This window comes from Vombatus ursinus, unplaced genomic scaffold (genome assembly GCF_900497805.2).
Source record: "Vombatus ursinus unplaced genomic scaffold, bare-nosed wombat genome assembly UNPS02014798.1, whole genome shotgun sequence".
Lineage (NCBI taxonomy): Eukaryota > Metazoa > Chordata > Mammalia > Diprotodontia > Vombatidae > Vombatus > Vombatus ursinus.
Window position 1 is genome coordinate 50760494 of NW_020954576.1, and position 26531 is coordinate 50787024.

At 43.6% G+C, this 26531-nt stretch overlaps 1 protein-coding gene across 1 annotated transcript; it reads right to left on the reverse strand.

Moving 5' to 3' along the window:
* Positions 1 to 9323: 9323 nt before the first annotated feature.
* Positions 9324 to 19285, reverse strand: OPTC (opticin). Its single transcript, XM_027870731.1, has 6 exons — positions 19061 to 19285; positions 17526 to 17661; positions 16103 to 16261; positions 13828 to 14027; positions 13277 to 13372; positions 9324 to 9571 (listed from the first exon to the last, which is right to left on the reverse strand). The coding sequence occupies exons 1-6, from the start codon at positions 19283 to 19285 to the stop codon at positions 9401 to 9403; spliced, it is 987 nt and encodes a 328-aa protein (XP_027726532.1). The 3' UTR covers positions 9324 to 9400.
* Positions 19286 to 26531: the final 7246 nt, after the last annotated feature.

Below are 26531 nucleotides of genomic sequence, written 5' to 3' on the forward strand. Positions count from 1 at the left end.
TTTCTTTCTTTCTTTCTTTCTTTCTTTCTTTCTTTCTTTCTTTCTTTCTTCTTCTTTCCTTCTTTCTTTCTTTCCCCCTTCATTTCTTCTCACACACACACACACACACACACACACACACACGTCTTCTCCAGTAGAATGTAAATTCCTAGAAGGGGACTATTTCATCCTACTTTTTGCATTCCCAGGGCCTTAGCCGAGTGCTAGACAGGCTGGGTTCCCAGACATTCCAGACTCTCAAAGAAATTGAAGTCTTGACCCCAAAGCTCCAATAATCTAGAGATGGTGTTTCCTATCTTTCTAGCCAATGTAATTCAAACTTCACAACTCCTGGGAGCCCATTCTATCCTTTATCCGAAGTAGATCTTCCTCTGGGCTGAGGGGGAGGTGTGTAAAAGGGAATAGGAAGCTGGAGGGGAAATCTAAACGGAAGCAGCTGGAGGTCTGGACCACATCAGATTGGGGTAAAGGTCTCCAGTTCCAAAAAAGTTTAGCTCTGGAGAGGAGACATACTGCACTTGGATCTGGTCAAAAGATGGAGTTTAAATCTTAACTCTGATGTTTACTGGCTTCAGGTGTGACCTTGGGCAAACACACCACCTAACTGAGCCTCAGTTGCACTATCTAACCCCACAAAGTTGTTATGAAAAAAGTACTTTGTATATAAAGTTCTATGAAATATGAGATGTTGTGGTTAGGCTTAGATCCCTGACTCCGTGAGAAATGCCCTGAATTTGGAGTCAGGTGACCTGAGTTCAAAACTCAGCTCTGTCACTGACTGGCTGTGTGATCTTGGACAAGATACCTGATTTCTTTGAGCCTCAGTTTCCTCATCTGTAAAATGTAAAGGAACTCTAAGGACCCTTTCTACCCTTAAATCTTATGATCTTCTGATTTACTCAGTTGTCTGTAGATATACATATCTACCAGCTTTTCTTACAGCCCTGTTCAGGGCTGTGTATTTTTCAGGGTAATTGAGAATGCTAAGGGAGTACTTCATAAACTTACCCTTCCTATCCCTACCCCAAATTAGCAGAGAGTGTATCATTCTATTGCTATCTGCCTTAACTCTCTGCTCAGATTCACACTATGATTTCAGGGTTCGCAGGAGCAGAGAAGTCAGCACAAACAAAGCACTTTTTATATAGAAAGATCAAACAAGGAGCTTTTCAGGGCTTCCAACAAAGGAGGAAACAGTCCTTGAGGGGTAGGAAAGTTCTACAGGAAACAAGCATCGCATATAGAGGATAAAGAAATTCAAATGAACAGCAGCTGGACCTGGAGTTGGGAGTCCCAGCTTGTCCACTAACTGGTTGTGTGATCTTAGACAAGACCCATCTTTCTGGGTCTGAGATTCATCTTCTATAGAATGAGAGAGTTGAGCTGCTTAACTTTTTCTAAGGCCTCTGGAGTTTTGAGATTCTAAGGTCCTCAGGCTTATTACTTTTCCCAGGTTCAATATGGGTTATTTGGGACCATCAATTATGCAAATTATAGCCCAGGGCCCCACTAGTACAACATTTTATTTAGGGACACTACAATCCAATAGAAAAAGTCTTGGTTTTAAGATAGATAATATTTAAATAACAAAAGAAAATCACTTAGAGAGACAAGAGAGAAAATTTAAATTATAAGAGAGAATTGTTCCCTGCTGATATATACAAATAGGTACAATGTCCTATACCTCTTTAAAATTATAGACAGACCAGAGACCTCATAAGAGAAATTTATGAAGACCTATGGAAACTGTGCCTTAGCAAGTATCAATTATTCGCAGCTCTCCTCTCAAAATACTGTTGGTGTCCAGGATGGAGTTCTACTGCAGTTCCCTTGGGGCTGGATTCACTTCAGGTCTGGTCCCAGTTGTCAGCTCCCTCTGTGCCAAGTTGATCTCCTGGTTTCCTATCCTCAACAGTTGCTAGTGGTGAATGGGTCAAGTGTAGATACAGTGCTGATATCTCCTGCCAAGAAGGCCACGTGTTACAGCATCAGACCCCAGATGCCCCCTTTCTGTGTGGTTCCCTGTTTCTCACTTCCATCTCTTTTTCAGTTTTCACCTACTGGATTCCAAGTAGCAAACTACATCACTTCTGTTTTTGAAGATGAATCTTGAAGAAATTGGTTAGAGTGAAGAAAATTATGATGACCTCAACATGGAATTGCCTGAAAATCTTGGGAATTATGAATCTTCTGCCCAAGAAAACAGACTTCCTGACTCAGAGTCAACAAAAACATGCCGTCTTGTGTTAACTGCTAAAGAATAAAAGAAATATTTTGATTTATTTTGGGCAGGAAACTTTAGATATTTGGATTTTTTTAGAAAGAGCTGGCTCAAGGGGACAAAAGGTAACTAGGAGGCAGTTTGATTTTGAGACAGTAAATGGGGATTTTTAGAATGTTTTTAGTTTATTTTTTTCTCAATTACATAAAAACAATTTTCAACATTTGTTTTTTGTAATATTTGAGTTCCATATTCCCTTCTTCCCTCCCCTCCTTGAGAAAGCAAGCATTTTGATATAGATTATATATGTATGGTTATGCAAAACATAAATAAATGTGTTTTTTAAATTTGTAATGTGTATTTGTAATACAGATTGGCATTTGCTTTATTTAAATAATTCAGTGCCCTGATTTAGCATTTAATTATCAAAGATACATTAATCTTTTAAAAAAAAAAAACTTTACTCAGTATTGTTGCACGACTTTGTCCTTGAATTTCTTCCAATAAATGGCAGTTTTCTTGTCACATCAATGTGGGCGCTCAAAGCAAGGGAGGAGTACTGCATTAAGGGTGACCTGATGTGTCTCTATTACATAAATACAAGATATGTTGAGAAGAGGGAAATCTAACTGCTTGGGAAATCAGCAACGACTTCATATAGCAAGTTGACACCTGAGTTGAATCTTGAAGTAAGTTAAGGATTGGTCCTAAGAGGTGGTGGGTGAGGAATGAGCGCATTCTAGGCAAGAGAGACAGTCTGGCAAAGGCATGGGGGCTAGAGATTGGAAAGCCTGGTTCAGGGAACCGAAAGTAGATCAATTTAGTTGGAATGTGGAGTGTACAAAGATTATTAAAGTGAATTAGCTCTAGGCCCAGATTCAGAGTAGATACAGACCAGGGAAGGGCTTTAAATTGCAGACAGAGGAGTTTGCATTCTATCCTAAAAGCAACAGGAAGCCACAGAAACCCTTTGAGCATGCTCAAAAATAGAACATGGTCTTTTCAGTAATGGAAACAAGGCTGGAACCACTATAGCTTAGCACACAGCAAGTGCTTAATAAATGTTTACTGACTCTCTGTCTCTCCATATATATGTATATGTATATATATATTTACATATATATAAAATCATGATCATACATATACTTTATCAAGTTTATTTTGGCAATTCTGTGGAGGAAAATTGGAGCGGGAAGATTCTAGAAGTAGGGAGACATTTAGGTGATTTCTTGAAGTAGTCTGTGTGAAGTTCAAAATCTGAACTAGGGTAGTGGTCATGTGAATGGAGGGAATGGGATGGCTGGAAGAGATGTAAAGCCAGAATCAAAAGACAAAGCAATGATTTTGATCTTAGTAATGAGAGGGTCAGAGAGGGACAAATCTAGGACAGGTTAAGGTTGTAAACCTTGGTGATGGGAAGGATGGTGCTGCCCTCAACAGAAATAGGGAAGTGTTTAGGAGGGGAGATAATGAGATTTTGCAGATTTTGAATTTAAGATGCCTTCACAACATCCATAGGAGATGTCCAGGGGATAATTGATCATGAGGAATTAGAATTCAGGAAGGAGCTCAGGGCTGGATATCTTTGTGAGGATAGATAGATAGATAGATAGATAGATAAGAGTTGGGAGTTGTCAAGGTTACAAAGATAGTGGATGTAGAGAGAGAAAAGAATAGGACTCAGGACAGAGCCCTGGGAGACACATTTAGTGTCAAGAATCTTAGATCTGAGACTACAGGGGTCATCTAATCCATCCCCCATCCCTCATTTTGCAAAATAGGCCCCAAAAGGAGAAGTGATTAGACCATAGGTTGTAAGTGACTGAGCGAGGATTTGAACTTAGGTCCTCCAAAGACAGCCTTCTTTTCCACTAGACCAAGAGTCTAGTTCACAGAACTGTGAAGTTTGGATTCAGTCAAAGGGCCACACTTGAGGACCTAGAGGGCCACATGTGGCCTCAAGGCCACAGGTTCCCCATCCCTGCACTAGACCATGTCAATGATCCAGCAAAGGAGACTGAGAAGGCTCCCTCACATAGGAGAATCAGGGCAGCCAAATTCAAGGGAGGAGAAATCAGCCAAGAAGAGTAAGTCATGAGCAGTGCCAAAAGCTTCAGAGAAGTCAGGATAGATGAGGAATAAACAAAGGCTATGAGATTAAATAATTGAGAGATAATGGCTAAATCTAGAGAGAGAATTTTCAGGCAAGTGGTGGGATCAGAAGGCAGACTGGAAGGGGTTGAGAAATGCGTAGGAGGTGAGAATAGTGGCAGCAATGAGTGTAGAGGTAGTTTTTTTTAGGCATTTGTGACAGGAAGTAGAGATATAGTACAATATCAAGAGGCGAGTAGTAGGGTGAAGTTTTATTTTAAGGATTGGGAAAATCTAGGCATATTGGTACATTGCAAGGAAGAATCCAGAGAGAATGAAGATGGAGACAGAGACAGAGATAGGGAGACTAAGAGACAAAGAGTAAAAAAAAGAGACAGAGGCAGAGAGAGAGATAGAGAGACAGACAGAGAATGATCAAAAGGGCAGACTCCCAGAAGAGATGTCCGTGGCTAATAATGGGGAAGGTGACCTTGAAGTACAATTGAAACGGCTTCCTGGCATCCCAAATGACAATCTGGTCAAGATCTCCATCCCTACCACTCTACTCTTTCCCTTCTCACCTTTCCCTCTGACCTGTCTTCTGCCAGTGGCCTGTGACCACACTCTTCCTCCTGGCGGACTCACTTCTGAAGTAGTGGGTACTGGCTGCTGACAGAAAGAAATCAGACCATCGGGTCCTACCTGGTACATCCTGTTACTCTTCCTGGGTAAGCGGACTGAGGACAACGCGGGTAGCTGGGTCAGTCCAAACAGAACAGCTGCAGGCTCAGACTCCCACCTCCACCGGGTGACAGGCAGTGACAGTCGCAAGATTTCCTAATACCCAAGGGAGCCACCGACAGGGAGACTTGACACCTTGGAATCCCCCTTCAGGAAACGTGGAGGGCATTACTAAGAGGCAGCGGAGGTGAGCCGAAGGCCCAGAGAGAAAACCCTAGAGAGTTTTTGGCTGGCAATGCCCAGGTAAAGGAACTATCCTTAGGTATTTCTAGAGCTCCTCCCCTCACTCCACTTCACCTTCCTCTCCATCTCCATCCCTGATTCCACCCCTCTCCTTTTTAAGGTTCTGGAAATATACAGATTTCTACCCAATTTTTACCCCTCACTGGTCTTAACCAGAATATCCAGATTTGCAAACAGCTTATTGCAGGATCTGTCCAGATCGCTGCTGAGAGTCATTCATCTCTGTCTCCTCAAGCTCAGCAAAGATCATCCCCCAATCTCAGGCCTCCAGGACATCTAGCACCCTATGTCCTGTCGCCTGGAATCTCTTCCAGTCCCAAGTCTTTCCCTTGCCTTGGGTTCATTAGTCAGCATCCTTCTGTCCACAGGGATCTGCTGGCTGCCTGAACCAAGGGCTCCTAGAATCATAGCATCAGAAGTGAGTTGTCTCACAAATACTCACCCAAAGGAGCAGGTATTCCCTCTATGATATTTGGCACAAGTCATTCCCTCAGAAGACCTTTCTCTGTCAAGACTGAGAGCCCACCTTCTCCTGAAGCAGCCCTTCCTAATTCTGTGACAGTCTTAGTTGTCAGGAAGTTGGCTCATCCCCCCCCAACACATGGAGCCCAAATCAACCTTTCTGAAACTTCCACCCAATATTCCTAGTTCTGCCTTCAGAAGGCAAAAAGGACAAGACTAATCCCTCTTCCACAGGACAGCCCTTCAAATGCTGAAGACTGGGATCATTTAGCCCCCAAGGCTTCCTTTCTCCAGGCTAAACATCCTTTCAAATGATTTTCATACAGCATAGTCTCCAGTATCCTCCCTAATCTTGTTATTCTCCTCTGTACCCCATTCCAGGTGTGTTTTTTTTTATGTAAAGCAAAAGCTGTTTTGAGAAGAGTCCAGCACCCACAGTGGGGACCACTAGCCCTGACCTTGTCCTAGGACCAATGTACTTGCCTTGGCAAGTTAAATGAGATGGGCTTCTTGAAATGGTATGAATCTTCCTATTTTAACACCCTAGGGGTGGGAGTGGGGAAAAAGAGAGAGAGAGAGAGAAGAAGAAGAAGAAGAAGAAGAGGAGGAGGAGGAGGAGGAGGGGAGAGAGAGGGGAAAGGGGAGGGATAGAGGTAATAGCTGCCCAAGAAACCCTATGAGGATGGAGAAAGAAGAAAAGTCAAACCAGAAATATGAATCTCACATGGATAGCTCTACTGGTCTGAGACAAAGCAAACCAGGAGTTGAGGAATTCATGGCTTATTCCCCTCCCAGTCTTCCATTTTGGCCTTTGAGTGAGGCCAGGGCATGGCATGGATACATGCCACACAGTCTCCAACTGACCCCTTGACCCTACCTTTCAATTGGTGTCCTTGAAGCAGATCTTTTCCCTCAATAAGCATACTATTCCCACCCCACCCCCCACCCCCATAGGCAGGAGAGCCCTGGGTTCCAGTGGCTGCCAGGACAAGACATCCGGTACCTGTCATCATCCCATCACTTTCGCTACTTCTGACTCCCAAACTTCCAGTTTCCACCCATCTTCTGCCCAATCTGGATGTGCACAACTGCCTCATGTTGGGGCCACCATCTCTCTAGATGGTCTCTCATCCCCTCCTTCACTTTGGTTAGTTCAAGACACAAGGTTATGGTGTGAAAATCATGGTTATTCGCAGCTCAGTAGCCACAATCTTGGTCCCAGACTAGTGGGTGAGCGACATATGTATATTTATTATTTCTTCATCTTTGCGCATTGCCTCCCCCTAGTGGGCCAAGGTGGAAAATCATGGGATCTTAGGCTCGTAGATCTAGATAGAGCTGGAAAGGGAACCCGGAGACCATCTAGTAATTGTAGTATAAAGCCCCCATTTTATAGATGAGGAAACTGAGGCCCAGTGAAGGCATAAGCGCTTTGCCCAAGGTCACACAGCTTCTGACTGGCAAAGACAGGATTACAACCAAGCTCCTCTGATTCCAGAGGCAGTGTTCTTTCTACTGTATCCTCCTCAGGAGGAAAAGAAACCAGGTGAAGGGAACAGGGGGTCCCCAAAGGTAGCTTTTCTCTGGCGGGTAAGAAGGAGACCCTAGGGGTAGACTCATAGGATCTTAAGATTTAGATCTGGGAGGGGCCTTAGAGTATCATCTAGCCCAACCCCTCCATTTTACAGATGGGGAAACTGAGGCCCAGAGAGGTTAAATGATTTGCCCAAAGTCACAAGGTAAGTGTATACTGGAGCTAGGAATTTAAAGACAACTACTCTGACTCCAAATACAATGTTCTTTCCACTACTCCATACTGCCTCAGAGAAGAACAGAACTAGGATGGAATGTAAATAAAAAAATAGGATTAGTCTTCTTGCTCCTGGGAATGGTTTGAGGCAGCCAGAAATAAACCTTGACCCAGAATCTGCAAAAAAATGAGGGTGAACCTCGTAGATATCAGGGCATGGGGATGAATGAGAATCAGGCCAAGGGGGAAGAGCTTTCTGTTCCTTATTCATGTGGCAAGGTAGAATAGAAAGGACACTGCTCAGGGTATCAGAGGACCCAAGTTCAAACCCCACTTCTTCTCCTTCCCAGCTCTGTGACTTTGGCCACGTTCAGTTTCCTCTCCTATAAAATGGGAATAATAATATCTGTGCTTCCTAAATGACTCACAGAAATGACATCATGTAAATAAGTTATGCTTTGCAATGGTAAAGAGCTATATAAATGTAAAGTATTCTTTTATTTGATTTCCTTGGAAGAAGAAAACTTAACGGTAAGAGAGAATTTTGGTGAGTGGCACAATAAAAGTTTTACATACCAACTGCCCTACTTGGAGACAAGAAACTGGATACAGCAACATTGGGGAAGGCTCAGTCCCCCTTAAGGGTTCTCTGATACTGGGAGTTGTTTGTTTTTCCATGACCCTATTTGGGGTTTTCTTGGCAGAGATACTGCAGTGGTTTGCCATTTCCTTCTCCAGCTCATTTTACAGATGAAGAACTGAAGCAAACAGGGTTAAGTGACTTGCCCAGGGTCAGATAGTAAGTGTCTGAGGCCAGATTTGAACACAAGAGGAATAGTCTTCTTGATCACAAGCCCAGTGCTCTATCCACTGTGCCACCTAGCTACCTATGATACTGGGAACAGAGAGAAGGAAATGGTAGTCGGGAAAGGTGACATAGAGACCAGATGTGGAAAGGTCTCAATATATTCTCTGACCTAGTCCTCTGCCTTCAGCCAGGGCATAGGAATATGGATTTAGAGCTACAAGTCTATAAGCTCTAAGAGCACACAAGTCATCTTGTCAGAGAGCTAGCCCAATATTAGGCACCTAATATGTGCCAGGCACTTGCTAAGAGCTAGGGATGCAAAAAGGGGCAAAACAATTCCTGCCCTAAAGGAGCTTACATTCTAAGGGTGAGACAAACATGAAAATAATTTAGCATAAAAATATATACAGATTCCTCTCAGAGAGGAAGGCACAAGGAGGAGGGAGCTGAAAAGGATTCCTGCAGAAGGTAAGATTTGAATTGAGTCTTATTCACCCACCTCACTTTACAGATGGGTGAAGTGAGGCACCAAAAGGTACATTGACTTGCCCAAGGTCACACAGTCTTCTGGCTCCAAGTCCAGTACCCTCTCCATTATACCAGTAGTTCTCATTTCGGGGTTTCTAAGAGGTTCTTGATGATGGCCCAAGGGGTTTGCACTAAAAAAGTTATTTAATAGTGGCTTACACAGTAAATAATTATTAAAAAAATATTATGAGTAGTATATTAAATTACCCTGGGGATTCATAACACATTTTTGTTGTTGAAAGGGGTTCAAGGAACAAAAAAATGTTGAGAACCGTTGCATTATGTCGTGATGCTTCCTCAGGAAAGGGACCAACTAGTCCAACAAGCTCATTTTAAGTGAGGAAATTGAAGTCCAGAGAAGACATTCATCCTTATCACTGTCCCCATCATTGATAACAAACTTTTATTGAGTATTCATTATGCATACATAAATGTATTAAGCCCTGGAGATTAGAAAAAAAGAGTCATAAGATGGGAAGTAAAACATCATTAGCCTCATTTTACAGATGAAACAACTGAGGACCAGAGAAATCCTGTGACTTTCCTAAGGTCAGAGTCAAGTGTAGCTGCCTATGGGCAGTCGGGGCAGGCAGAAGTAGGCATTGGGAAAGAGGCTGAGGTTGATGGGGTTGCCATCTAGGCGGATGTCTTCCAGGGCCCTTCGGATATGCGTGTGGTCCTGAGCATCACAGAAGATGTCTTCAGGAATCATCTGGATGTGATTGTTCTGAGAAAATAGAATAACTTAGATTTCTAGAAGGTTTGGAGGTTTGCAAAACGCTGTCCTGCAACAATCTGGTGAGGTAGATAGTTGGCAATACAAATCTAATTCCCCTTCTTTTACAGCTCCATGCCACAAATGTTCTACCTTTTGGAATCTCCAATTTCTTTCAGTGTTCTGTTCAAACACCATGTTGCTGCTATCATCTAGGAAATGATTCTGTATTTTTTTTGGTACAAATTTTGGATCTGCTTATCCATGTACAGGTTTCTCCTCCTAGACTGAAGGCTAGAGCGTAGAGCCTGCTTTGTCTCTGAAGGTCTCTCCTGGCCCCCAGGAGCCTATGATTCTAACTGGCTTCCTTCAAATCTCAGCTAAAAGCCCACCTTCTGTTAGAAGCCTTTTCCCTGGCCTCCCTATTCTTGGTGCCATTCCTCTGAGATTATTTCCTATTTATTCTGTATATGACTGGTTTGTGCATGGTTGTTTGCATGTTCTCTCTTCCATTAAATTGGAACTGTCTTTTACCTTTCTTTGCATCCCTAGCCCTTAGCAGAGTGCCTGATATGCAGTAGGTATTTGATAAATGTTTGTTGACTTGAATTGGCAAAAACCTGAGGGAAACTGGGTTCAGGTCTGACTACTCTGTCACTATCTTGTGTGACATTGTGTTATGTTTCTTTGCCCTTTTCTTCCTCAGTTTCTCCAACTGCATAATGGGGAGAATTTTAAAAATGGGAATGCAGCATTGGTGAGGGAGAACTAAAGCCAAGTGTTTACCTTCTCATTTGTGGTATAATAGAGAAAAAAAAAAGATTGAACATGGAGTTAGGAGGCCTGAATTTGAATCTTGAATGCGGTCAAATTACTCATCTTTCCTGATCCTAAGTGTCTTCATCAGTAATTCAATCCAGTTAATTTATATTAAGTATCTTTTTTGTGCTAGGAACTCTATGTACCAAGCATTGGGGATACAAAGACAGAAAGAGAGTAGTGGTCCTTCCCCTCAAAAAGCTTACATTCTATTGGAGGGATGCAATTTGTATACAAGTAAGAAAATACAATGTGTAGACAAAGTGATACAAACTGATTTCAAGAGGGAGAGACTGCTGATGAGTAAAGAGAGAAGGAGACAGTGCCGTTCCATCCGCGGTTTCATGGATTCTCAGAGTCAGCGGTAAGGGTAAGAAGGGAGTGCTCGGAGTGGGGTAGGAGGGAGAAGTTCAGTGGATGCAAAGGCAGGACGGATGAAATGTCCTATATAGGGAATAATTAGCAGGCCAATTTGACAGTAACAGAGGAAAGGATTTACCCTTCAAAGGCTGGGAGTTGAGTTATTCTAGGAGTCAAGCCTAGTCAACGAGCATCTTATTAAGCTCCTCCTATTTGCCAGGCTCTTCACTGAGAGGGTGACACTGTTCCCTAAGTAGATGAGCTAAGGTTCAAGAAATAATCTTCAGATGATTTAATAGAAAGGTGACTTTCAAGGAAAAGCCTAGTTCTCCTTGTTGTCTTCTCCATCCTGGCAGAATCCCTAGGGATACCTTAGCCTCCATGGGGTGGGGTGGGGTACGGAGGGGTGGGGAGGATGGGTTTCTCTCTTTGCAGGGTAACAGAAGCAGAGGGAGCTATCACTATGTACATGTGTACAGCTGCTGAAGAGTTACAGTCTTTGTATCTCAGGAAAGCAATTGCTTGCTTGCACACCTAGGTTCCAAGGAATTAGTTGTGCCAGATCTGATTCTGGCTAGAAACAGTGGGCATTGTATGCTGAATACCTTACTCCCTCTCCTTTCTATTCCCAGTAGGGCCCGTTTCCATGGGAGTCTGTCTAGGGGGAGAAGGAATGGGATATGATTCTGAGGTTGATTACCACCAGCTGATTCTTGAGTTCTCTGAGCTGAGGGAAATGAGGAGCAAGATGAGGGGAGAGATAAAGGCTAAGGTCTGGGGCGGGGGAGGGGAGGAGAAGAAAGCAGACTGGGGGCTGTGGCTTTTATTCTCCAGGAACAATGTTTGTTCTCCAATGTTTCTCATAAATAATTCCAAGGTCAGGAGCAGATCCAGAGACAGCTTGGTCATAGGATTATAGGTTTAGAGCTGTAAAGAACCTTAGAAGTTATTAAGCCCACTCCCCTCATTTCATAGCTGAGGAAACTAAAGCCCAAAGAGGGGTGGGGCTTCCCCAGGGATGCACTTGCCCTCAAGGACTTGTTTGAATCACAGGGTTCCTGACTCCAGTCCTGCAGTCTAGCCTAGTACTAGGCAGCTAAGTGATGCAGTGGATGGACGATTGGAATTAGAAGCAGGACAAATCTGAGTTCAAATCCTAATTTAGACATTTATTAGCTGTATGACTGTATCACACAATCTGACTTAGTTTTTCTTTCTGTAAAATGGGGGTGATAATAGCATCCATTTCACCAGACTGTTGTGAGAATCCAACGAAAACACAAGTGCAATGCTTTGCAAACCTTAAAGTGCAATTTCAAAGCTAGCCCTTATTTTCCTGTGGTTTTTACATCCCTCCTGAGGTAATTACCAACCCTGCACAGCAGCTCCTTGCAGCCTTCTGCAGGGTCACATCTCCAGGGCTTCCACTTTCCCCTTGACCCCTACAGGGAAAGGCCCAATGTTCCCTGGGGGATGGGCTGCTCCCTTCTTGCACAACTGTGCCCACAGTCAGACTGTGTTCAGATATATTCTCCGAGGAAAGGAACTCAAGGAACAGATCAGACATGACCATTCCATTACAGGACATTATTAACGGGAGCTGTCAGTGTGAGGGTTCAGGGTCATGAAATGGACAGAGGCAGGGGAGGGCCAGACAAAGATGGATATGAGGAAAGAGCTTGCAGGAACATGGGGATAAAAGCAGAATGGAAAAGGAGGAAGCGAAGGGAAAAGGAGGAGAGGGGAGATAGAAAGAGAAAATGAATTGAGAGACGGAGGAAAGAAGAGAAAGGGGAGAAGGGATGGGATGAGAAAGAAAGCAGTTGAAAGAAGGAGGAATTGGTAGGGAGAAAAAGAATTAGGAGAGAGATGCAAGAAAGATTTTTTTTAAAAATCAAGAACAATGATTTCACTGATGTCAGGCAGTCCAGCTGAGGAAACGCTCTACCAATGAAGAGTTAGGAGTTTCCAGGGGCATTCTTTAATATAGGTTGGGGGTGGGGAGTGGGACATAATAATAGTTAGCATTTACATAGGATTTTAAGGTTTTCAAGCACTTTACATGTTATCCCATTTGAAGTTCACAATATCCCGGTGAGGTAGGTGATCATGTTATCCCTATTTTACAAGCAAAGAAACTGACTCTAAGACACTGCTCTAGTGGTCACACAACTGAGGCAAGATTTGAACTCAGGTCTTCCTATCTCCAAGTCCAACACTTTATCCACTGAAACACCTGGCTGATCAATGAAACGTAGATGATACCTCAAGATTTCTGGATGATACGTAGAGAGAGAAGGGAGAAGGGAGAAAGAAAAAGGGAATGAAAGTTAGGGGAGAGATAGGAAGAGCTAGGAGAGAGATGGGCAGGGAAAAAGGAAAGAAAAAGGAACAAAAGAATAGTAATACCCTAAAAGAGCTTATCTCCAGGGAAGGAGAATTAACTATCTTTCAAACTTCCCGGGCACCTGGGACTCCTCACTGCCAAGTCCTTCCTTCTGTTTTCCAATCTAATTCCCTCCTATTGTGAGGTCTCACCTGCAAGTGTAGAGAACGCAGGCTTGAGGGCAGGGGCACAGGGATGTAGTCCAGCTTGTTGTCTGACAGGTAGAGAAACTGCAAGTTCTTCAGCTCCTAGGGGGATAAAGGGAACTCATGCCTTGGGGACTGAATGCCAGGTCTTGGTGGGAAATGCCAGGGGACATTAAGGAGACTGGACAATTGGCTACAATGAGGTCTTGGCAGGAAAGAAAGTAGCTTCCATTGACTAAAGATATCTTCCCCAAGTGACCTATCAAATGCTCTCTTAAACAAAGGGATGTCATCTCATTGTGAATCTTGGAACACAGAAATCTTTGAAGTACCAAAGGGCAAGGAAGAATTAGGTTGTAACATATTTCCAGTGATAACCAATGCTTGGGGGTAAAGCATAGGAGTCCTGGAGGTGATTAGATAAAAATGGTATTAGCTGGTCTGAACCAGGAGAACGGCACAGTTCAGGGCTGCCCCAGGATGATGACAGTTTCTGTTGCCAGGCTCTCTCTCTCTCTCTCTCTCTCTCTCTCCCTCTCACTGGGGAGCTGACTCACTCTGAAGCTCTCTGGTAAGATCCCTGGGCTTTGGAGGTTGTTGAGCTGGGCATCCAGTCTCACAAGACTACCAGGGAGCCTGGGCAGAGAGACCAGCTTGTTTTCTGGGATGATCAATTCCTGCAGGGCAGGTAACAGGAAAGCATTGTCTTCAATGGTGGAGATGGAGTTGCCGGAGAGGTCAATCCGCTTTAGTTTTCCTATTGAGATATGGAAGAAAGGAATGTATGTGTAGTTGAGGACAATGTGGAAAAATGGGAATGAACCACCTTTCTAAACCTTATGTGTGCCCCTCCTCACCTAGAGTTGCTAGAAACACAAGAAGAATGTTGACCAGCTTTTCTTCATCTCTACCCACACCTAAAGCAATGAAAATGGGCTTCATGTGGTAGGAAGAAAGAAAGAAAGGAAGGAAGGAAGGAAGGAAGAAAGAAATAAAAAGAAAGAAAGAAAGGAAGGAAGGAAGGAAGGAAGGGAAAGTACTTCTATCTCTATCACTACATGTGATATTCTGGAATCTCTCCCTGAAAATATTTCCAGTAAGACTGTTCAGTCCTACCCAAAGGCAAAGATATATTAATTTACATTTATGTAAACCATCATTGGTTTCTGAAACATCCCTCACACCAGTCTTGTGAGAGATGGATTACAGGAATTATTATCCTCACTTTACAGATGAGGAAACAGAGGATTGGAGGACAAGAGAGTAAAGATCACAGGATGTAGAACTAGATGGAACCTTTGGACATCATCTAGTTCAAATCCTTCATTTTACAATTGGGGAAACTGAGGACCTGACATGGAAAAAGACTTGTCCAAGGTCATTTACTAAATGGCAATGTAAAGATTTGAACCCAGGTTTTCTGACTATAAATCTAGTACTCTTCCCACCATACCACCAGGGACTTGTCCAAGGTCATGTCACTAATAAATGTTAGAACTGGGACTGGATCCCAAGTCTTTTGGCACTAAGTCTAGTGGTATTTCTTGAATGTGACACTCCGTAACCTGACTCTGGGCATTTTTGCGGACTGTCCTCCATATCTGGGATGCTCTTCCTTCTCATCTTTGCCTCCCAGATTCCCTGGATTCCTCCAGGCTCTGGATAAAATCCCATCTTATACAAGAAGCACATTTCCCCTTAGTGCTCGTACCATCACTTTGAGAGTATCTGAGTATCATATATATGTACACACACACACATACATATGTACATAGTTTTTTGCAAGCTGCCTCCCTTATTAAACTGAGCTCCTTGAGGGCAGGGGTTAGGGGGTGAGGATAGCTTTTCTTTTGTATCCTCAGCACTTAGGGCATTTAGTAGGTGATTAATAAATGCCTGTTGAATTGACCTGTTGACTGTGCCACATTTCTCACCTAGATGCTCTCCTTTGAACTTCTCCATCATGACATGAGGAAGCTAGGTAGTGCAGGAGATAGAGAACTGGGCTTGGAATCAGAAAGACTCATGTTCATGAGTTCAAATCTGGACTCAGACACTTACTAGCTATGTGACCCTGGACAAGTCACTTAACCCAGCATTTGCCTCAGTTTCCTCATCTGTAAAATGAGTTGGAGAAGGAAATGGCAAACCACTCTAGTGTCTTTACCAAGAAAATCCCAAATGGAGCCATGAAGAGTCAGACATGATTGAAATGACTGAACAATACCATGACTGTTCTGGGTACTTTGTCTTTCTGCTTCCTCCCCCCGACACCTTTTTCAGTTTCCTTTTGTGTGTTGTCTTGTCCCATTAGATTGTAAGCTTCTTGAGGTCAAAGACTGTCTTTCTTTTCCCATATTTGTATCCCTAGCACTTAACACAGTGCCTGGCACATAGTAAGCACTTAGCAGATGGTACTACTGACTCACTGCCTGGACTTGGGACAAACATACCTGTTGAAGTTGCTGTCTAACTATGGGGAAGTTATCTAACTTCCCTGTGCCTGGGTTCTCAGTCTCTACCCCTTCACTCCACTCCACCTCCACCAAAAGACAGTTGCTACAATTTCCACTTTCAGACTTCCTACGGTTTCTGGCAGAATGAAGAATAAGTCAGCAAAACAACCTGAGGCCTTCAGGGAGAGATATTCAGGAAAACCTTACACTACTCCAGTTTTACAGTAGGACAAGCTAAGCCTTGAGCTAGGGGAAAATAGAGTGAAGCTCTTTATCCCAGGATGTTTGACTAAACAGACAGAAAAATGGAATTAGCTCCCTTCCCATCACCTCCTCCTCCCCTCTCCTTCCCTTACCCATACCCATGATGGCATACTTAGCCCTTTGAAATCTTCTGTCTGGATCTGGCTGATATGATTAAAGCGGGCATAGAGGTAAGTTGTCTCCTGGGGCAGAGGAGGGATGCGCTGCAGGTCAGCATCATCGCAGTACACAGAAGTGCCAAGGCACACACAGACCAGGCATGTGGGCAACCCTAGGTCAGACAGAAGGCCGAAGGGTGGACAATAAAGGAGATCCATTTGTACAGCCCTTGCAATGGGCCTCGCTCCTCTCTCATTCATTCATTCATTCAACAAGCATTTACTTAGCAGCCGCTATGTGCCAGTCTCTGGTTAAGACCCTCGTTATACAGAGACAAAAAACAGTTCTGACTCATAGGGCTTATATTCTACTGGAATTCTTCCTGGGAAAACTCCAGGACTGATGCCATTTCTGTCTGTTCCAGATGCTCCAGGGACTAATTTCCTGGATTATCACCATACCCCTTTCTCAGCGCTAATACTTCTGCTATGCTTATCCCCTTCATAACTTGGGCATCCATTCTGTGTTAGTCTTCACCTCCCAATATGCCCTAATACCACCACCAAGCTCCTTGCCTATGCCAGCTAGATCTCTCTTAATCCCCTCCAGGAGAAAACATCCTCAAGGAAGTTTCCAAGAAGGCTATGATGGAGAATACCTTCTACAGGAGGGCCTTCCAGATTCTATCAGCTGAGAGTGCCTTACCCTCAAAGTTTCCTTCCATCTATTTTGTGTGTATCATCTGTATGCCTATTAATGTATGTCTTCCCCAGTAGATTATAAACTCCATGAGGGCAGGGGCTGATTTTGTCTTTTCTTTGTAGCATCTGCCCTCAGAGCAGTACCAGGCATAGAGCTTAATGAATACTTGTTGACTGAATGGTTGATTTCCCCCAGTCATTCTTTGCTATTTCCTACTTATTGCACAATGATAAGCTTCTGGCCACCAATGAAACCATAGCTTAGATATTTGGGGCTGGCACATGTGAAGGAGGAAGAATGGAGAGTCAATAAGAAGAGAATGAAAAGCTGAAAAGTCATCATTCCCCAAGTCAACTGCTTTATTTGCTATCACCCCCACATGACAACCATACAATTATTTCTCTTCCTTTACAGGTTTTTAATTGTCACTAATCTAATTACTGTCCACTCCTGCTTCCCTCATGTCACCGTTAATTAAGCCTGAGTGGTTCTGCTGGTGTGTCTTACTGACTTCAAAGTCTTTTGACCACCCCCTGGTCCTCAGACAACATATCTTTTCCCTTTGTGATCTCTCTCTCTCCCTCTCTCTCTCTCTCTCTCTCTCTCTCTCTCTCTCTCTCTCTCTCTCTCTCTCTCTCTCTACCCCCCTCACTAACACTGGCTCAACCACTACTAATGATACCTTCAATTTTTTCACACTTCCCAGCTATGTCCTGCTATGACCAGGTACTCACCCTGGGCAGTCAGCGAGTTAAGTAGGCCAGATATGGAAGGGGTGGTGATCGCTGTCTGTGTCCTTGGGGCCGTGGTGGCCATCACTGTCTTGGTGGATGCCCTGGTGGTTGGAGGGGCCAGGGTGCCCACTTTAGTCTGAGGCGCAGCAAAGCCCCACACACAAGTGGGAAAGGGCCGGCAGGGCAGAATGAGAAAAAAAAAAAGTAAAGTTGTATTGACACTCTTTGTTTTTATACTACAGTCATTTCTAGATGTTTCTCTCCCCACTTCTTCACTTATGACAAAGAAAAAAAGAGTGAAACAAAACCAACTGATGCAGTGACTGTCTTTGGCAGTGTGTATCACTTACTGAGCCCGTATTCCCCCACAGGAAAGGAAGTGAGTGAATTTCCTCATCTCTTCTCCAGGGCTACGATTGCTCATTACAATAGCACGGCATCACTTATTTTAATTTACATTATTTAGTTATTGTCCAGATTGTTGTCCTGGTTCTGCCAACTTCACTGTGTATTTTCCTGTTTCTCCAAATTCCTCACATTCACTGTTTCTTATGACGTACTAATATTCCCTTACATTCATATGTCAGAATGTGTTCAACCATTCCCCCCTAATCAATGAGTACCCACTTGTTTCCTTTTTATTTTCCAGGGGGGGTAGATCTTGTCAGAGAAGGACTTTATGCTCAAGGGAGAGATGAGGACTTCTTGGACCAGGCTGACACATAGGTGATAAAAAAATAGCTAAAATAAACAAATAAATAAAAATAGCTAACATTTGTATAGTGTTTACTATGTGTCAGGCACTGTGCTAAGCACCTTACAATTCTTATCTCATTTCATCCTCACAACAACCCTGAAGGTAGGTGCTATTACTATCATCCCCATTTTATGGATGAGGGAAGTGAGGCAAACAGAGGTTAAGTCACTTGTAATACAAGAGGAAAGGCTCAATAACCACTTTCAAGTGTCTTAAGGGTTTGAACTCAGGTCTTTCTGACTCCAGGCCCAGCACTCTATCCACTACAACATCTAGCTGATACAGATGAGGAAACTGAGACCCAGAAAAAGATAATAATGGGATTTGAACTGAGGTTCTTTAATTCCAAATCCAGTGCTCTTTCCACTCTACCCCATTTAAAAGAAAAAAGTCAGACAGGAAAGGAAACTAAGACCCGGTGAAAAGAAACTGTGACATCTCCTTTATTGGAGAGAATACGAGGCATTTTCCACCACTCACTGATCCCTGATAAGATAGGGTTTGCAATTCTACCAGAAGGCAGAAGGAGGAAGAGATGGTCTCCCAGAGGCCCCACTAAATTTGGTGAACGTTGACAAAGCAAATGAGGATTCCCTGCTTTCTAGTTGCTGAGCCTCACCTCAGGCGCCTAACTCCCAGGGCAACCTGAAGGATCTCCTTTATTGCACAGAGAGGGAGCCCAAGGCATGTATTAATTACATTGTGAGCTGAGAAAGGGAGGCAGGCATCTTTCACCTTAGGCTAGACAGACTTGACAATGAGTCTAAGTAAGTCTCACCTTTGGGGTCAGGACTCCATAGTCACTCTTTACAACTTTCTCTTCATAGTTGCTCAGGTCATAATTATCCAGATTTGGGTCATAGCTCCCCAGTTCTAGATTGTTGTAGGCTGTCCCTTCATCTTGGGGTTGCTCCTGCTTTCCCCCTCCATCCATCCAGGGTGGCATTGCCTCCATCTCCTGTATGACCAGGGCTATCAGCCCCAGGAAGGCAGAGATCCTCATGGTGCTGTCAGCAGGGAAAGGGGAAAGGAGTGTGAGGTTGGATCAACTCAATTAAACATATATATAACTTAGCAATATCATATATACAAAATAAGAATTGAGCAACAACATGGCATGGGAGTTTGGGATCAGCCCTTAGATCCAGAAGACCTGTTTCTGATTCGATATTAGTTATGTGGTCACAGCCAAGTTACATAACTTCTCAGTCTCCTGCATCCTAAGGCTAAGCCTTGGTCTTCTGCCTCTATAGAGGATGTTTCCATTTTTGAGGCTCCCTAGCCAATGAAATCCCATGTCTGGGCAAGGCCCCCTCTTCCTCCTCCCCACTCTACCCCACCCCACCCCAAAAAAGCACAAAGTGCCAGGCTAGGCATTGGGAATCCCCAGTGCCTAGTGCAGTGACAAGCTTATAGTAAGAAGAAAACACGCATTTATTAAGCACCTGCAATGGGCTAGGCACCAGGCTAAGCGCCTTCCAAATACCGTCTCATTTAATCCTCACAACAATCCTGGGAGGTAGGTGCTATTACTATCCCCATCTTACAGTTGAGGAAATTGAGAGTGACAGAAGCTGAATGACTTGCCCAGGGTCACACAGCTATTAGCATAGGAGGCAAGATTTGAAGTCCAGGCCTGGCCCTCCATCTACTTCACCTAGCTGTCTATTAGATGCTTAATAAATACTTGTTGGTTGATTCAAGTTATAAAGACAAAAATGAAATAATCCCTGTCTTCTAGGAGCTAATAGTCTACTTTACCACCGAGGCAGTAGTAGGTACCTCGCTCTTTAATCTCTTCCCTCTCAGGAGATCAGGATTTCCTGAGATATAGGTTAGGGAACACCACAACCACAGCCACACTCTAATCACAGACACAAATGCTCCTAAGCTTCTCTAACACAATAACATATGCGTGCGTGTGTGTGTGTGTGTGTGTGTGTGTGTGTGTGTGTGCGTTCTCGTATACTCAACTGTGCCTTTATGAATGTTATCATTGTAGGCACGCCTGTAGGTGCAATGGTCCACCATCACTTTGTGCAAGATTTGGAGCCCTTCCTCAACCTCCTGTCCCAGGTGGACCATAAGAACATAGATTGAAAGATGGAAGGAACCTCAGAGGCCATCATTTTACAGATAAAGAAACTGAGGACAGGGAGGTTGTGATTTGACCAAGGTTGGGCAGGTACTCAGTGATGGAAGTGGTATTTGAACTTAAGTCCTCTAACCTCAGAGCTACTGCTTTTTCCACTGTGCCAAATCATCTTCCATGGTTATAGTCGTGGTAGAGGTGTAGTTAAGGCATTACCCACTCTGCCTTGCTTCACCAAACCATCTGACATAAGCCCTAGCCCTCTGTTGCACACATATATTGATGTTCCCTAGAACAATATATATATATATATTGATATATATGTATATGTGTGAGGGACTGTCTGATGTTGGCAGCTACCAGGTTGGGCGCTGTGGCAAGAGTAGGGTAAGATCTGGGTATTTTGGAAGTCGAGGAAGGGGCTGTGGTAGGCAGAGTCATGGTGAACTGGGATGGGCTGGATACGGAGAAGCCCTGAGGCAGTGGGCAGTGCTATGTGAGATGAGCTGGGTGCAAGGAAGTAGCCAGATCTTGAGCTCCTGAGGCAAGGGGCGGTGCCACGTGGGAGTGGGACGGCAGAGGACTGAGTTCCCTTTGCTTAGTCCCCTCCCTATATGCAACGTCATCCCCAGACGCCTCTTGTGACCTTCCTGACTTCCTGGGTCCCTTTGTGCAGCACTGACCCCAGACCCCTCCTCCCAGTGTCTGAGTCTGATTTCCTAGGTCACGTACTCTGTCTATGCACTAATCCCAGATGCCTCTTCCCTGTATCCGGTCCTAGCCTCCTACGTCACTCCTTACCCCTTGGTGTGCTAAACTCAGACAGCCCCTTCCGGTATCTGACCCTACAATCATTGGCTAGTTAGAGGACTGGGGAGGAGGGGCTAAGTAGGTACTTAGGAACGAGCGTGGTCAGATCACGCGCGCTCGCTCCTGGCTCCTGTTTTGTTGCTCTGGCCTTGCTGCTTGGGCTTGCTATGATGGCTTGCTGTGATGGCCTCTGAATAAAGCTCTAGTGTTGGCGCCTCCTGATGGCTCGTCTCTGTGTGTTTATCCGGTTGAGTACCGAAGACTCGGAAGTGAGTATGACTCTGGTAGCGTGCTCCTTATAGGAGGAGAGGGTACCGGCGTGCGGCCGGCAGAAGGTCAGCGTGCGGCCAGTTCATATATATATGCATATTGATGTTCCCTAGAACACCTTGGTTCCCCAGTCATCAGCCTCTGCATCTCTACCTCTGCCATCCACAAGGATGGTCATGTTTTAGAGTTCAACATCAACCGTAACTCCATGATCTTAACCTCTGAGATGCCCCTTTCTGGTCACGATCTCCCGCTTTTCCATCTCCTCTCCTGCCTTACCCTTCTGGTTTGTCTTTCATTGTATCCCCAGCACTTAGCACAGTGCTTGGCACATAGTAAGCTCTTAATAAATGCTTGTTAATGACTTTTCTTCCACTGAAATCTTCAGTGTCTCCCCCCCCCCCCATTTTCCCGGTCCATCATTTCTACTCTGGCTTCACTTTCCTCCTTTCCCAGGCTTGACCATATAGCCAATGAACCTACCTATGTGTTGTCCTCTAGTCTTGAGTCCGCTGTCCTATTGTTCCTGTCACTGTTCATGCTTTGCCAAATCCCATCATCTGCCTTGCCTAATTTTAATGTCATTCTGAAATCTGCCAAAGACTTCTACTGGGTCAACTACAAAGTTACGCTCTCTAATTTCAAATGAGTCCTTGATTCGCTGTCTAACACACTCCCTGCGGTGAGAATTCATTCATTTATTCAATCAATTAATCAACAAACACTTATTAATCACCTACTCTGTGCCCAACACTGTATTAGACAATGGGAATAAAAGACAAAGACAAAATGAGACAAAAAATTTTAACAACTCCTGCTCTCTAAAAACTTAGATTTTATCAAGGGAGATAACATGAACATATGTAAGCATATGCAGAACAGATCAATACAAAGTAAATGTAAGGTAGTCAGGACCAGAGGGCACTAGCAGTTGGCAAGAGGTTGGTCAGAGACAGGCATCACATAGAAAGTGGTGTCTGAGGTATCTTAAAGGAAAGGAGGGATTCTCTGAGACTGAGACGAGGAGGAAGTACTGGCCTGGGAGATGATGGCCAGTGACAAAGCATAGAGAGGGAAGATAGAGTATCGTGTATGAGGAACAGAGAGAAGGCCAGTTTGGCTGTAGAGTACACAGAGGGGAGTAATATTTAATGAGAGTGGAAACAGGTTGCGACCAAGTTTTAAAGGCAATAAAAGTCAAACAGAGGAGTTTAAATTTTCTCTTAAGAATAAGGAGTGACTGGAACTTATCCAGGAGAGTGGCATCATAGTCATATGTGTGCTTGAGGAAAATCACTTTAGCAACTGGACGGAGGAGGGGTTGGGATAGGCAGACAGTGGAGACAGGGTGACCAATCATGAGAGCAGTGCAGTAGTCCAGTGAAGAGGTGATGAGACCTAAACTAAGGTGGTAGCCATGTGACTAGATAGAAAGGGTCAGGTATGAGAGATGCTGTCATGGTAGAAATTGCAAGATTTGGCAATGGGTTGGGTATGTGGGTTGAGTCAGAGTGAGGCATCAAGAAAAACAAACCCAGGACACAGGAGGAATAATGTTGTCCTGAGCTGAAATTAGCAAGTTTGGTAGAGGAGATGACTTTGGGTGAGGAGAGAAAAAAGGATAAATTCTGTTTTGGACATTTTGGGTTTGAGATGTCTTGAAGACATTTGGTTTAAAATGATTAATAGACAATTGGTGATGCCAGGTACAGGCTGGGAAGGCAGATTGAAGTTGGAAGTATAGATTGATGAGTTGTCTAAATAAAGATGATCATTAAATCCACTTCTTCTGTCCCTAAGCCTCCCAGTCCCCTTTCCTCTCTTCCCTACTCTGCTCCCTGTAAAGGACCTCACTGCCTACTTTACTGAGCAAATTAAGACCTCCAGGAGTTGGCTTCCACCTACCTTCCCGACAATACTTCCCTTCAGGCACTCTGTGTTCCAGCCAAACTGACCTACTAGTTGTTCCCTTGAACTTGACATTCCATCTCAGGTCAGTGGCTTTGCATAGACTTTGTCCAGTGGAATGCATACCCTTCTTACATTTGCCTCATCTGGTTTTCTTGCTTTAACAGCTCAACCTCTATCTCCTGTTGTTCAGTTATTTTTCAGTCATGTCTAACTCTTCATGACCCCATTCAGGGTTTTCTTGGCAAAGATACTAGAATGGTTTGCCATTTCCTTCTTCAGCTCATTTTACAGATGAGGAAACTGAGGCAAACAGGGTTAAGTGACTTGCCCAGGGTCACATAGCTACTAAGTGTCTAAGACTGGATTTGAACTCAGGAAGATGAGTCTTCCTGATTCCAGGCCCAATGTTCTATCTACTGTCACAATCCTTCTATCCACAGCTAACTGTCTTGAAAATTCATGGGCTAGGAATTAAATCCAGGCCTTCTGCATGGCAGGTGAGAAGTCTACCATTGAACCACCCATGCAAGACATTAAACTCTGTCTCCTACATGAAGCTTTTTCAGATTGCCAGTTAGTATCCTCTTTTACCTCAGATTGTCTTTTATTTAATCATCTGTTTGCATGTTGTATGTCCCAATGGAATATAAGTTCCTTGAGGGCAAGAATGCTTTCATTTTTTGTATTGTATCTCCAGTACCTAATTTAGTTTGTGGCATATAGTAGGCCTTAATATGCATTTGCTAAATTTGAATTTGTTGAATCACTGCCCCCGCCTCGTCCTCCTCACTTCCAGAGGTGTACTTCTACACCTAGTAGAAGAGTAAATGTCTCTCATAAATAAACACACAGACTCACTCTCACACAAATAATGTACACTCTTACCTGTAACAGTTATAGACGCTGAGAATCTGAAAGTCAGGAGGGATGGTAGAGGTTAGCCAGCTCAATCTCCTATTCTAGGGAGAAATTCTCTCCAGGCATGTGTTTACTGTATCCACTCAAATCCTGCAGTCACACTCATACCCGCCGGTATACCTCCAAGCATACCCAGGATCCACTTGTTCTCCCTCCACCCAAAAACACAGATACACAAACCCACATGCAGAGGATATTCTCATTAATTGTGAATTAGATTTAGAGAAAATTCATAATTAATCACACCAGAGGAAGGAAGGAAGGAAGGAAGGAAGGAAAGATGGAAGGAAGGAAAAAGAAACATTTATTAAACATTTACTATGTGCTAAGGATACAATACAAGCAAAATGAAAGAGTGTCTGCCCTCAGGAAGCTTACATTCTTATGGATACAATCAATCAATAAACATTTTTTAAGCATTTACTATGTGCCAGGCACTGTGCTAAGCACTAGGGATATAAAATGAGGCAAAATACAGAGGTTTTAGAATTTTTCAAACCTCTTAGAAATGGAGAATGCTAGCTACAGAAGGAAAAAAACCCTCACCACAAGAGGGAGGCTTTTAAAGAAAAAGAAATGATGTTTCAATAAGATAATCCCCCTCTCTGCATATCTGGGTATATCTGCATATATATGCATATCTGGGTATATCTGCATATATATGCATATCTGTATATATCTATGCACTCATCTCATGGTATTTTAGAGTTGTAGGAGACCATAAATATGTACTACTCAAATGTAGATAAATCTATACTGTAAATATCTACCCTATGTAATGTAGATATACATGTCATAAATATACGTATGCATATTATATATATATATATATACATAGGTACACACAGACTATAAATTAATAATACCATGTATACATTGCCACATACAGTCAGTCAACAGACATTTGTTAAGTGCTTACTATGTGTCGGGTGCTGTGCTGATATGTATACAGATACAATAAATAAACTCAGAGTTGGGATTCTGAGTATCTGTATCTACATGTGTGTGTTGGTATATGTTGAACATCTTCATTCTTCATATATGGCCATGTGTATATGGAATGTGTGTATGTGATTGGGTAAGGGTCCAAATATTAGAGTGTGACTATATACTAGGGTGACTCATTTACATAGTACATGTATGACATGTATGCATCCTTCTATGAGTTGAATATCTATGTACACCTGGGGACAGTCACACCCACTGCAGTCCATGCAAGCCAGTCCACCAATAAAATCAGCAAAGAAAAAACACAAACTTGGCTCTTTTGCTACTGCTCTTTCTGGGTCAGCTCCATACAGCAGTAAGAAGGCTTTCTTTCCTTGCCTCTTACCATCCCCTCCTTTCCAAGCCTTAGTTCAAATGACCTTAAGAAAAACTCTAGAGACAGAGTATGTGATCCATAATGTAGCATCTACCTAAGTGTCAATAATCTTGGAAAAACCTTTGAAGTATTACTCAGTTCCCCTTCTTAAGACAACTTCTTTCTCCTTTCAAACTGAAACTAGAGACCCCCAAACCCAGAAAGAGCTCACCTACCTGTCCCGGCTTTTCTGCCCTGAACTGGAGCCCCACAGCTTCTACAGAGTTGATGGATTAGGATATAAAGGTTGACTGGGTGTGTGATTTGAGGCTATGCAGAGAGGCCAGGGGAGGAGGGGTCGAAGGTGCCAGCCAAGTCAGAAGTGTGACCAATCAGAATTTTTATCACTACCACTAGCCAATCAACTCCTCCTTTCTAGCCATCTCCCCCTCCATCCCCAAGGAATCTCCTATCCATTCCTTTGCTTAACTGGAGAGAATTATCCTCTCTGTCTCTGTCTTGTGTGTCTCTGTGCCTCTGACTTTGCCCCTGTCTGTCTGTCTCTATCTTTTAGCTTTCCAATGGGGCATCCAGTTTGGAGCTAGGACTCAGATGAGAGAACAGCCATCAGGATAGGTTTTGTCTGAGATTGGGAGGGTCCCACATCGTCATAGAACTAGAGACAGGTGGTCCTAGGAGTCCACATCTCAAGCTTCCCACTTTCTCTGCTGCTTTCGTCATGAAAACATTCAATTCTGGGTTTCCCCCCAGCCTGGAAGTTTCAAGGCTGCTCCATCATGTTTCCTGAGGCTAATTAAACTGTAAAGTACTAGATGAATGTAGTAAGCAACTATTACTGAGAAGTTCAGGGACCCTGGCCTTCCCCTCACCTAGAAACTGTGCTGGAGGAGCCTCTAAGTCTGGGAATCAAGACGTCTCCCAAGA

What these genes read in the sequence shown, in the direction of transcription:
- OPTC (XM_027870731.1), bottom strand. Translation starts at nt 19,285, where the DNA reads ATGAGGATCTCTGCCTTCCTGGGGCTGATAGCCCTGGTCATACAGGAG. An exon ending in ATGGAGTCCTGACCCCAAAG is followed by an intron (nt 17,662 to 19,060) that starts GTGAGACTTACT and finishes GCTGCGCCTCAG; the next exon opens with ACTAAAGTGGGCACCCTGGC. An exon ending in TCTTACCAGAGAGCTTCAGA is followed by an intron (nt 13,373 to 13,827) that starts GTGAGTCAGCTC and finishes TTATCCCCCTAG; the next exon opens with GAGCTGAAGAACTTGCAGTT.